This window comes from Oncorhynchus mykiss, unplaced genomic scaffold, assembly GCF_013265735.2.
Source record: "Oncorhynchus mykiss isolate Arlee unplaced genomic scaffold, USDA_OmykA_1.1 un_scaffold_849, whole genome shotgun sequence".
Classification (NCBI taxonomy): domain Eukaryota; kingdom Metazoa; phylum Chordata; class Actinopteri; order Salmoniformes; family Salmonidae; genus Oncorhynchus; species Oncorhynchus mykiss.
This window is the reverse complement of record NW_023494296.1, coordinates 5,826-19,011: the sequence shown is the minus strand read 5'-3', so window position 1 is coordinate 19,011 and position 13,186 is coordinate 5,826. Positions and strand designations below refer to the sequence as shown.

Sequence of the window (13,186 nt, the reverse complement as noted above, 5' to 3'; positions counted from 1 at the left end):
TTTTAGTAGATTGGGGTGTGGAATGTGCAGTTGTTGAAGAACGTGAAAGATCTACTTTGTAGAGGACACCCAGACAGTACTCACTTCCAGTCTCTCTCTCTCTGTCTCCTTAACCTAACGGACTGTTTCTCTGTCTCTCGGACCGGACCACCACACCTGACATGGACAACATTGAGGTGTTTGACTCACCTGGAAAGGGGAGGGGCCTTAGAGCCACTAAGGAGCTGCTTTCCGGAGACGTTCTTTTCTCAGAACCCCCCTTTGCTGCAGTTGTCTTTGACAGGTAAGAAGATGCTGCTGTATGGATGGGGTTTGGCTGGGCACATGAGACATGACTAACTCCTAATGCATGGGCGACCACACATGAGCCCAATATTCCGATCCCGTGTTATATGTCTTTATGGCTGCGTTTACACAGGCAGCCCAATTCTGAAACGTTGCCACTTATTGGTATTTTGGCCAATCTGATCAAAATTTTGCCAATTATTGGGCAAAAGATCAGAATTGGGCTGCAACCATTAACATGTGTTATTCACAGCCACATATAATTAGTTCAAAACATTTACATAGTGTAAAATGGTGATGAGGACAGGTCACACACAGGTCCCGTGCATGCTGACACATAGGCTAAAGCCTGCCATCGTTTAGTTGAAGATACAGCACTTTACTATGTGGTGGAGCATTTTTTGTTTATCTGGAGAGACACAACAAACTTCACAAGATATTATAGGTACATATCAGTTTGTGAACAACAAGATCAGAGTGCTATGACCTCAGCAGGGGACAGATACATGGGGTCAAAGGTCATTACATGAAGTCATGTGGGGATGTACTTTCCCATCCTTCTTCCCTGCTGTGGATCATGGAACTAGCCTCAATCTCATGTAAATAAGTAAGCATTGGACAAGTAAACTTTGCTGGAGCCAGAAGGCTCAAATCTCCTATTTCTGTAGTGCGTACAACAGAAGAGGCTAGTGGGAGGAGCAATAGGAGGACGAGCTCATTGTAATGCCTGAAATGGAATTAATGGAACGGAGTCAAACGTGGTTTCCATATGTTTGATGTGTTTGATATCGTTCCATTTATTCCATTCCAACCATTACAATGAGTGTTTCCTAATATAGCTCCTCTCAACAGCCTTCTCTGTTGTGCAAGTACACCCCCTGTATAGGACCACAAGGCCACTGAGTTGGTTAAACCTCGTGTGGCCTGCAGTAGGCCTATAGAAACTCTCTAACTCTATATATCCCTCTCTTCCATTCACATCCTTCATACTCCCCTCACTCTCTCGTCTGTCTCTCTCTTTCTTCTCTCTCTGTCTCTCTCTCTGTCCCTGTCTCTCTCTCCTCTCTCATACTAGTCTTGCAGACAAGATCTGCCACAGCTGTTTCCGCAGACAGGACAAGCTGCAGCGCTGTGGCCAGTGTAAGTTCGCCCAGTACTGTGACAAGACATGCCAGAGCGCTGGCTGGAAGGAACATAAGCTGGAGTGTGGAGCCATCAAGGCTTTTGGGGCCATCGGGGACAACTTCGGCAAGGCACCCAATGAGAACATCCGGTGAGGAGGGATTGTGTGTGTGGGTGGTACTTGTGGGCCGTGGGCGAGGTGAGGTTAGGGGGAATAGAGGAGGAGGAGCCAAAGACTTAGGGGGGTGCATGGGGAGCGAGGGGAGCGGGAGATGGGGGATGCAGGGGGATAGAAAGTGTGCAATGTTGAATAGTTTACTGTCAATTGAGTCATTATCATGTTATGGATGAGCATTAAGGTTTGACCTAACAACTCATGTTCCGTGTCCCTGTCAGTTTGGCCGCCCGCATCATGTGGCGCCTCGATAAAGAGGGCGGTGTCATGTCAGACATGCAGATGACCTCATTGGACGATCTGGAGAACCACATCAGTGACATGCCAGAGGATGATCTGAAGGAGCTGAAGGTGGACATCCACAACTTCTTGGACTACTGGCCACGCAACAGCAAGCAACACCGTGTAGACGACATCTCGCACATCTTTGGAGTGGTAGGTTCTTCCCTCTTCTCTTCTTCTCTCCATTTCTACCTGTTTCTCTTCCTGTTTCTTCTTATTCTATCACTTTCCTTTTTTCATCTGTCCATCTGTTCCTCTCCATCCATCTGTAGATCAACTGTAATGGCTTCACAGTGAGTGACCAGAGAGGTCTAAATGCTGTGGGAGTGGGTCTGTTCCCTAACCTGTGTCTGGTCAACCATGACTGCTGGCCTAACTGCACTGTCATCCTCAACCATGGCAAGTATGTACTGTAATTCAATAACAATAGGGACACCATGAGCATTGAGGTTGACTGAGTTGTAAGCTGTGTGTGTGTGTGTGTGTGTGTGTGTGTGTGGTGTGTGTGTGTGTGTGTGTGGTGTGTGTGTGTGTGTTGTGTGTGTGTGTGTGTGTGGTGTGTGTGGTGTGTGTGTGTGTTTGTGTAAACTGCTTCTTGCTTTGTCTTTCAGTCAGTCGGCTGTGAATACTGTGTATCACTCTCAGATGAGGTGGGTCTTTCTGGTACAATAGTATAACCCAACAACTTCCTAAATATCATCAATTAAAATCTCACCATCATAAATCCTCATCCAATCAACAATCTCAATAAAACCTCACACCATTACTCCTATGATGCATCACTGTCAGCGATAAACTTGAAACAGGGTTCTTCATAGGAAGGGCTCAGTAAGACCTGACTTCAAGTTTAAAGTTGAGTTGCTTCACCATATCAAAAATGGTTGCTTGTGTAAAGGACATCACACTGCTCACTCCTGATTCGACCCATACTGAGGCTCGAACCCAGGACCTCTGCCTCACAAAAACACATGACCACCTTCCACAAGTGTCTTACCAAGTCGTGATGCTAAATACAGTGCCTTGCGAAAGTATTCGGGCCCCTTGAACTTTGCGACCTTTTGCCACATTTCAGGCTTCAAACATAAAGATATAAAACTGTATTTTTTTGTGAAGAATCAACAACAAGTGGGACACAATCATGAAGTGGAACGACATTTATTGGATATTTCAAACTTTTTTAACAAATCAAAAACTGAAAAATTGGGCGTGCCCTTTTGCTGCGATTACAGCTGTAAGTCGCTTGGGGTATGTCTCTATCAGTTTTGCACATCGAGAGACTGACATTTTTCCCATTCCTCCTTGCAAAACAGCTCGAGCTCAGTGAGGTGGATGGAGAGCATTTGTGAACAGCAGTTTTCAGTTCTTTCCACAGATTCTTGATTGGATTCAGGTCTGGACTTTGACTTGGCCATTCTAACACCTGGATATGTTTATTTTTGAACCATTCCATTGTAGATTTTGCTTTATGTTTTGGATCATTGTCTTGTTGGAAGACAAATCTCCGTCCCAGTCTCAGGTCTTTTGCAGACTCCATCAGGTTTTCTTCCAGAATGGTCCTGTATTTGGCTCCATCCATCTTCCCATCAATTTGAACCATCTTCCCTGTCCTGCTGAAGCAAAGCAGGCCCAAACCATGATGCTGCCACCACCATGTTTGACAGTGGGGATGGTGTGTTCAGCTGTGTTGCTTTTACGCCAAACATAACGTTTTGTTGTTGACAAAAAGTTCAATTTTGGTTTCATCTGACCAGACAGAGCACCTTCTTCCACATGTTTGGTGTGTCTCCCAGGTGGCTTGTGACAAACTTTAACCGACACTTTTTATGGATATCTTTAAGAAATGGCTTTCTTCTTGCCACTCTTCCATAAAGGCCAGATTTGTGCAATATACGACTGATTGTTGTCCTATGGACAGAGTCTCCCACCTCAGCTGTAGATCTCTGCAGTTCATCCAGAGTCCAGAGTGAGTCAGCCTCTTGGCTGCATCTCTGATCAGTCTTCTCCTTGTATAAGCTGAAAGTTTAGAGGGACGGCCAGGTCTTGGTAGATTTGCATTGGTCTGATACTCCTTCCATTTCAATATTATCGCTTGCACAGTGCTCCTTGGGATGTTTAAAGCTTGGGAAATCTTTTTGTATCCAAATCCGGCTTTAAACTTCTTCACAACAGTATCTCGGACCTGCCTGGTGTGTTCCTTGTTCTTCATGATGCTCCTCTGAGACTATCACAGTGCAGGTGCATTTATACGGAGACTTGATTACACACAGGTGGATTGTATTATCATCATTAGTCATTTAGGTCAACATTTGATCATTCAGAGATCCTCACTGAACTTCTGGAGAGAGTTTGCTGCACTGAAAGTAAAGGGGCTGAATAATTTTGCACGCCCAATTTTTCAGTTTTTGATTTGTTAAAAAAGTTTGAAATATCCAATAAATGTCGTTCCACTTCATGATTGTGTCCACTTGTTGTTGATTCTTCACAAAAAAAACACAGTTTTATATCTTTATGTTTGAAGCCTGAAATGTGGCAAAAGGTTGCAAAGTTCAAGGGGGCCGAATACTTTCGCAAGGCACTGTAGTTAGCAATTTGGCAGCACAAGTGGAGACACTTCAGATGGAGGATTTTCACAGATCCCCAACTGCTACATTCACCCCTAAGCTCCTCCGCAGCAACCCCAACATTGATCTTAGAGCAATTGCAGATTGGGGTCAGGGCACCATTGTAAATGAGGAGTGAGTTTCACAAATCCTAATCTGCTACACTTGTTAACTTACTAATTCTGTTACAACTCCACCTACCTCTCCCAGAGCCATATCTTTAGATATATATGGCTCTGCCCTCCCCCTTTCCACCACTTCAGTCCTCCAAGTCACTAGCACCACCTGTTTGCAAGCCAAGCTCAGCAAACATAAGGAATGTCCACCTGTCATCATGTCTTCCTTCACCATTTGTGCTGTTGGCACTTCTCTGAACATTGTGTTTGGGTTTCCCTCTGTCTGTCTATCTCTGTATCCCTCTGTCCAGCTCTGTCACCCTGTCTCCTCCTGTCTGCCTCTGTCACCCTCTGTCTCTCCTTCTCTCTGTCTCCCTTTCTCTCTGTCTATCTCCCTCTGTCTCCTTGTCTGTCTTGTACAGAGTGCCGTGTGAGTGATAGTAGATAGTAGCAAATTCTATGCTGGTGTTTGGAAATATTGATGAAAAGATCTGTGTAATGTAACCAAATGTTGCTAAGACCCATTCAGGTGATCTGTGCATTGCAGCTATGGGTTCATCTCAGAATTCAATTTTAGACTATTGAGATGCACCCTGCCCTTTGCCTCCGGAGCACCCCACATAACCCCCTCACTGCCCCTCTCCTCACCCCAGGATTGAGTTGCGTGCCCTGGGCAAGATCGAGCCGGGTGAGGAGGTGACAGTGTCCTACGTGGATTTCCTGAACGTGACTGAGGACAGACAGAGACAGCTGAAAATGCATTACTTCTTTGACTGCACCTGTGAACACTGTAAAGGTCACATCAAAGACGACCTCAAGATGGGAGGCAAGGAGGTGGACGGGGTCAAGGTAGGGGCATGTGAATGTGAAATCCACCCATGTATGTCATTTAAATTTGACCAACAAATATCCCACTGGGTTCAGATCATGACTTATTATGATAGGATCAAATGATGGGTCCTAGGACTGATTATTGTTTAAAGTAAAAAGAACTGAACCTTGTGTTGCTTTCGATTTATGAACATCATATCCTATACTAGGCCTTGTGGGAATGTGTTGACTTGCTGTAGGCTAAATCACTGCTTGCTGTAACATAAAATCAAACCACTTTAAAGTTGCTAATAGGCCATGAGTCTAGATGAGTCACTGCTTGAGAGGTCAGACTCAGGACAAAAGCCAGCCAAGACAGCTGCCCTCGACGACTACGCTCATAAAAGCAATACCCTAACATTAGAGTACTGGGACTATATAATTTAAATTCTGTTCCTAGGGCTTTTGTCAGTCAGTATGTACACAGATGGCATCATTATGAAAACAGAGAACATTATTGAGCATCTGCAACGGTGACATTGGTAACAAGGCACAATGCATTGTCATGTGATAATAACATGTGTCATCGGTGTCAATCAGTGTGTAATTTTGACAAGACCAGATTCACATGTGAGACATGTCTAGTGACACGTTATATACTACCCCTACATGTATTCCAGCATACATACACTACCAGTCAAAAGTTTTAGTACATCTACTCATTCAAGGGTTTTTCTTTATTTTTATTTTTTTACTGTTTTATACAATGTAGAGTAGTAGTGAAGACATCAAAACTATGAAATAACACATATGGAATTATGTAGTAACCAAAAAAGTGTTAAACAATTTAAAAAATATTTTATATTTGAGATTCCTGAAAGTAGCCACCCTTTGCCTTGATGACAGCTTTGTACACTCTTGGCATTCTCTCAATCAGCTTCATGAAGAATGCTTTTCCATGTGCTGAGCACCTGTTGGCTGCTTTTCCTTCACTCTGTGGTCCATTGTGTGTATATATAGTACAGAAGCTTGGAAACACCTACTCATTCAAGATTTTTTCTTCATTTTACTATTTTCAACATTGCAGAGTAATAGCAAAGGCATCAAAACTATGAAATAACACACATGGAATTATGTAGTAACCAAAAAAGTGTTAAACAAATCAAAATATATTTTATATTTGAGATTCTTGAAAGTAGCCACCCTTTGCCTAGATGACAGCTTTAAACACTTATAGCATTCTCTCAACCAGCTTCATGAGGAATGCTTTTCCATGTGCTGAGCACGTGTGGCTGCTTTTCTTCACTCTGCAGTCCAACTCCTCCCAAGCCATCTCAATTGGGTTGAGGTCAGGTGATGTGGAGGCAAGGTTATCTGTTGCAGCAATCCATCACTCTCCTTCTTAGTCAAATAGCCCTTACACAGCCTGGAGGTGTGTTGAGTCATTGTTCTGTTGAAAAACAAACGATAGTCCCACTAACCGCAAACCAGATGGGATGGCACATCGCTGCAGAATGCTGTAGTAGCCATGCTGGTTAAGTGTGCCTTGAATTCTAAATAAATCCCTGACAGCGTCACCAGCAAAAAATAAATAAAATAATATTTCACCTTTATTTAACCAGGTAGGCTAGTTGAGATCAAGTTCTAATTTGCAACTCCGACCTGGCCAAGATAAAGCATAGCAACATCGACACAAACAAAACACAGAGTAACATGGTATAAACAAAACATACCGTCAATAACAGTAGAACAAAAGAAAACAAAAAGTCTATATACAGTGTGTGCAAATGAGGTAAGATAAGGGAGTTAAGGCAATAAATAGGTCATGGTGGTGAAGTAATTACAATATAGCAAGTAAACACTGGAATGGTAGATGTGCAGAAGATAAATGTGCAAGTAGAGATACTGGGGTGCAAAGGAGCAGGATAAATAAATAAATACTGTATGGGGATGAGGTAGGTAGATAGATGGGCTGGTTACAGATGGGCTATGTACAGGTGCAGTGATCTGTGAGTTGCTCTGACAGCTGGTGCTTAAAGCTAGTGAGGGAGATATGAGTCTCCAGCTTCAGAGATTTTTGCAGTTTGATCCAGTCATCGGCAGCAGAGAACTGGAAGGAAAGACAACCAAAGGAAATGGCTTTGGGGGTGACCAGTGAGATATACCTGCTGGAGCGCGTGCTACGAGTGGGTGCTGCTATGGTGACCAGTGAGCTGAGATAAGGCGGGGCTTTACCTAGCAGAGACTTGTAGATAACCTACAGCCAGTGGGTTTAGTGATGAGTATGAAGTGATGGCCAACCAACGAGAGCGTACAGGTTGCAATGGTGGGTAGTGTATGGGACTTTGGTGACAAAACGGATGGCACTGTGGTAGACTGCATCCAATTTGTTGAGTAGAGTATTTCAACATTGCACCCACACATCACACCTCCTCCTCCATGCTTCACGGTGGGAACCACACATGCAGAGATCATTCGTTCACCTACTCTGCATTTCACAAAGACAAGGTGGTTGCAATCAAAAATTTAAAATTTGGACTCATGACACCAAAGGACAGATTTCCACAGGTCTAATGTCTATTGCTCGTGTCTCTTGGCCTTAGCAAGTCTCTTCTTATTATTGGTGTCCTTTAGTATGGGTTTCTTTGCAGCAATCAGACCATGAAGGCTTGATAGTCTTCTCTGAACAGTTGATGTTGAGATGTGTGTTATATATATGCCATACAACTCTCCTTCCGTGGCCTCCAATTGCTCTTAAATACAAGTAAAACTAAATGCATGCTCTTCAACCGATCGCTACCTGCACCTACCCGCCTGTCCAACATCACTACTCTGGACGGCTCTGACTTAGAATACGTGGACAACTACAAATACTTAGGTGTCTGGTTAGACTGTAAACTCTCCTTCCAGACCCATATCAAACATCTCCAATCCAAAGTTAAATCTAGAATTGGCTTCCTATTTCGCAACAAAGCATCCTTCACTCATGCTGCCAAACATACCCTTGTAAAACTGACCATCCTACCAATCCTCGACTTTGGCGATGTAATTTACAAAATAGCCTCCAATACCCTACTCAACAAATTGGATGCAGTCTATCACAGTGCAATCCGTTTTGTCACCAAAGCCCCATATAATACCCACCATTGCGACCTGTACGCTCTCGTTGGCTGGCCCTCGCTTCATACTCGTCGCCAACCCACTGGCTCAATGTCATCTACAAGACCCTGCTAGGTAAAGTCCCCCTTATCTCAGCTCACTGGTCACCATAGCATCTCCCACCTGTAGCACACGCTCCAGCAGGTATATCTCTCTAGTCACCCCCAAAACCAATTCTTTCTTTGGCCGCTCTCTTTCCAGTTCTCTGCTGCCAATGACTGGAACGAACTACAAAAATCTCTGAAACTGGAAACACTTATCTCCCTCACTAGCTTTAAGCACCAACTGTCAGAGCAGCTCACAGATTACTGCACCTGTACATAGCCCACCTATAATTTAGCCCTATCAACTACCTCTTTCCCAACTGTATTTAATTAATTAATTTATTTTGCTCCTTTGCACCCCATTATTTTTATTTCTACTTTGCACATTCTTCCATTGCAAAACTACCATTCCAGTGTTTTACTTGCTATATTGTATTTACCTTGCCACCAAGGCTTTTTTGCCTTTACCTCCCTTCTCACCTCATTTGCTCACATTGTATATAGACTTGTTTATACTTTATTATTGACTGTATGTTTGTTTTACTCCATGTGTAACTCTGTGTTGTTGTATCTGTCGAACTGCTTTGCTTTATCTTGGCCAGGTCGCAATTGTAAATGAGAACTTGTTCTCAACTTGCCTACCTGGTTAAATAAAGGTAAAATAAAAATAAATAAAAAATTTGAACTTTATTTGGGCTCCAATCTGAGGTGCAGTTAACTAATGAACTTATCCTCTGCAGCAGAGGTAACTCTGTGTCTTCATTCCTGTGGTGGTCCTCATGAGAGCCAGTTTCATCACAGCGCTTGATGGTTTTTGCTACCGCACTTGAAGAAACTTTCAAAGTTCTTGAAATTTGACGGATTGACTGACCTTCATGTCTTAAGTAACGATGACTATTGTTTCTCTTTGCTTATTTGAGCTGTTCTTCCATAATATGGACTTGGTCTTTTACCAAATAAGGCTATCTTCTGTATACCACCCCTACCTTGTTACAACACAAATTAATGGCTCAAACTCTTAAGAATCGGTCCCTTTTTTGTTGTCTAAATTGTTGCCTAAAATTACATACCCAAATCTAACTGCCTGTAGCTCAGGCCCTGAAGCAAGGATATGCATTTTCTTGGTACCATTTGAAAGGGAACATTTGAAGTCTGTGTAAATGTGAAAGGAATGTAAGATAATATAACACAATAGATCTGGTAAAAGATAATACAAAGAAAAAAAAATGTTTTAATGTATTTTTTTTCTACCTTCATCTTTGAAATTCAAGAGAAAGGCCATAATGTATTATTCCAGCCCAGGTGCAATATAGATTTTAGACTGATCCAACGAACCATTTCATTTCTTTTCAAAATGTTGTATCTAGACCGCCCAAATGTGCCCAACACTTTTCATGTTCAAAACTGTGCACTCTCCTAAAACAACAGCTTGGTTATTTCACTGTAATAGCTACTGTAAATTTGAAAGTGCAGTTAGATTAACAATAATTTAAGCTTTCTGCCAATATCAGATATGTCTATGTCCTGGGAAATGTTCTTACAACCTCATGCTAATCGCATTAGCCTATGTTAGCTCCAACGCCAGGGCCCACTGATCCTGGAGAAGTTTTCAGAAGGAAAGAAATTCCACAAATTAACTTTTAACAAGGCACACCTGTTAATTGAAATGCATTCCAGGTGACTACCTCATGAGGCTGGTTGAGAGAATGCCAAGAGAGTGCAAAGCTGTGGTCAAGGCAAAGGGGGCTACTTTCAAGAATGTCAAATTTTAAATATGTTTTGATTTGTTTAACACTTTTTGGTTACTACATTATTCCATATGTGTTATTTCATAGTTTGATGTATTTTCTATTATTCTACAATGTAGAAAAACAGGAAAAATAAAGAAAAACCCATGAATGAGCAGGTGTGTCCAACCTTTTGACTGGTACTGTATATCTTTACTCCGTAGTCATTGGACATTCTTAATTCCATTATTTTACTTTTAATTTGTGTGGATTGTTGTGTATGGCTAGATATTACTGCACTGTTGGAGCTAAAAACACAAGCATTTCACTACATCCACAATATAATCTAGTAAATATGTGTATCAGGCCAATAAAATGTGATTTGAGCAAGGCACTTAGACAAGCTCCAGGAACTGTGGCTGACTGTGCTCCTTCCAATGTGTGTGTTTATTTTTCTCTTTCCTTATTTAACCAGACAAGTCAGTTACTAACAACTTATTTTCAAAGACGACCTAGGAACAGTGGGTTAACTGCCTGTTCAGGGGCAGAACGACAGATTTGTACCTTGTCAGCTCGGGAGTTTGAACTTGCAACCTTCCGGTAACTAGTTCAACGCTCTAACCACTAGGCTACTCTGCCACCCCAGGGTGTGTGTTGTCTGGGGTAGGTGGGAGCAGAGCAGAATAATAATATTTTTCTCTAAACCAGGGCTCCTCTCCCTCCTGACCTCTACTGTCCTATTCTCTCATCTCCTGTCCTTTTCTCTCCTCTTCTCTCCTCTCCTGTCCTTTTATCTCCTGACCTCACCTGTCCTCTCCTGTCCTCTCTTGTCCTGTAGGTACCTGAGGAGCAGGTGAAGGAGGTAACAGAGTACAGTCTGCAGATGCTGCAGAAGATGGATAAGGCTCGCATGGAGGGGAACTACCATGAGGTACAACATAAACACACACACACACACACACACACACACACACACACACACACACACACACACACACACACACACACTGGATTCCAAGCCTAAATCAAACCTCCCGCTCTCCTCCTCTCTCCTCCCAGGTTATTAAGATATGCAGGGAGTGTATGGAGAAACAGGAGCCAGTGTTGGCTGATACACACATCTACCAGCTAAGGATGTGGAGCACAGCCAGCGAGGTGTTAGCCTACCTGCAGTTTATTGACGAGGCCGCTGACTATGCACGCAAAATGGTGGACGGATACAAGTAAGTACAATTGACCATAAGAAACCTCTTAATTAACAGAGTTTAGAAAAAAACGGTGTAATTAAATGTATCACTGTATCACATTTTGACAGCAAGCTATACCATCCATGCAACGCCCACCTGGGGATGGCAACCATGAGGGCAGGAGTGACCCACTGGCAGGCAGGGAAGATAGAGGTGGGACACGGCATGATCTGTAAAGCCTATGCCATCCTGCAGAGAACACACGGACCCACACATCCCATCACCAAAGACCTTGAGGTAAGACATGAGACATGCACACACACACATGCATTCTCACACAGAAATGCACACACACAGGGAACGATCTCCAAGATTAAAGTCACCTTGACGACCTGATCCCTCCCCCTCTCCCTAGGCTATGCGTATGCAGACAGAAATGGAGCTGAGGATGTTTAGAGAGAATGAGTATATTTACAAAAGTATGCGGGAGGCTGCCCTGAAGAACCAGCCAATGAACATGATGAACGAACCTATGGCGGAGAGCGTCAAGAATCTCTTCCGCCGGCAGAAGAAGTGATCTCACATACACACACACACACACACAGACACACACAATAGCATAGCAGTGTACACAGTACACACCTTGAGATCAGTTTACATACAGATTGTCAGAGGAATCAAACCCTCTCAGTTCCAACATCCTTGGCTCCTCACCAACCATACTGTAGCTGGGAGACCCTCACCCTCATATCCTCTCTCTCTATCACCTTGTCAGCTACACTGGTGTGAAAGAACTAGTAAAAGCAAATTCCCAAAACACATCCACCATTGCTTTAACCCAACTTGCATTTTCAAAATCACTAGAAATTGAGGAAGCCACTTTTAAACTATTATGGGCCCTTTAATGGAAGGATTCGGGCCCATCTGGTAACCCTTATATTGTAACAGACTAGATGGACGGCCCTACAAAGCTTTAAAGCTAGAATTCTTAGTTGCTGTATCTATTTAGGACTTATAAATTAATTATATATACCTATTGATTCTTGAAGAATATAACTTATAAATATATAAGCTTGTTTTACTCCAATGTTTGTAAACAATGGAAATGTAAACAAACACTGTATAGCTTTAAAACATGGGTAAAACTATAATTATTATATCGTGAATGGTCTGTCCTTCCATCCATAGCTCTGTATATCAAATTGAGAGTGGTTACATTTCTCCAGGCCCATCTATCGGCCTCATACCAAAACAGAGGAGGGGTGACCGCTTTGTTATTGGTTCAATGAAGAATTCTAGCTTTATTTTCTACACTGCTGGGCTTTTTAACTTTATATAAAAAAAGTAACGTCACATTAAAATTGTTGAGAAAAATCTATTGTTGGCTTGTGTGCTGATTTCCTAATGCATTGAATCCCACTGATCCACTGGTCCATATTCTTCCAAATCCAAAATTGGTGTCTCATTATTGTGAATTTCTCAATTTTCCTGAAGTTCTGCCTAAGTATGTAAAATGCTATTACAATGCATTGCAGTGAGACCAGACGATTCCATGCCTTTTAAATGATATTAATCCACAGTGCACATTTGTTTGCTGCTGTGCCAGCTACAGTCATGAGCGGAAAAGAGAAAGAGCTTCATCTAGTGGATACATTTAATCATTACACTCAATATATCCA

The 13,186-nt window shown here is 42.6% G+C and overlaps 1 protein-coding gene across 2 annotated transcripts; it reads left to right on the top strand.

Moving 5' to 3' along the window:
* On the top strand, positions 1–12,468 carry LOC118936303 (histone-lysine N-methyltransferase SMYD1-like). 2 transcript variants are annotated; one of them, XM_036974718.1, is made up of 10 exons: positions 1–283; positions 1,361–1,558; positions 1,804–2,017; positions 2,137–2,267; positions 2,476–2,514; positions 5,234–5,429; positions 11,159–11,251; positions 11,380–11,543; positions 11,636–11,804; positions 11,923–12,468. In XM_036974718.1, exons 1-10 carry the CDS (start codon positions 162–164, stop codon positions 12,082–12,084), a joined length of 1,488 nt encoding a protein of 495 aa, XP_036830613.1. In that variant the 5' UTR covers positions 1–161; the 3' UTR covers positions 12,085–12,468. The 2 variants fall into 2 exon arrangements, with proteins under 2 accessions (XP_036830613.1, XP_036830614.1); XM_036974719.1 differs by lacking the exon at positions 2,476–2,514 and having other exon boundaries at positions 2–283; positions 11,923–12,289.
* Positions 12,469–13,186: the final 718 nt, after the last annotated feature.

What these genes read in the sequence shown, in the direction of transcription:
- LOC118936303 (XM_036974718.1), top strand. Translation starts at nt 162, where the DNA reads ATGGACAACATTGAGGTGTTTGACTCACCTGGAAAGGGGAGGGGCCTT. An exon ending in GCTGCAGTTGTCTTTGACAG is followed by an intron (nt 284 to 1,360) that starts GTAAGAAGATGC and finishes CTCTCATACTAG; the next exon opens with TCTTGCAGACAAGATCTGCC. An exon ending in TCTCGCACATCTTTGGAGTG is followed by an intron (nt 2,018 to 2,136) that starts GTAGGTTCTTCC and finishes ATCCATCTGTAG; the next exon opens with ATCAACTGTAATGGCTTCAC.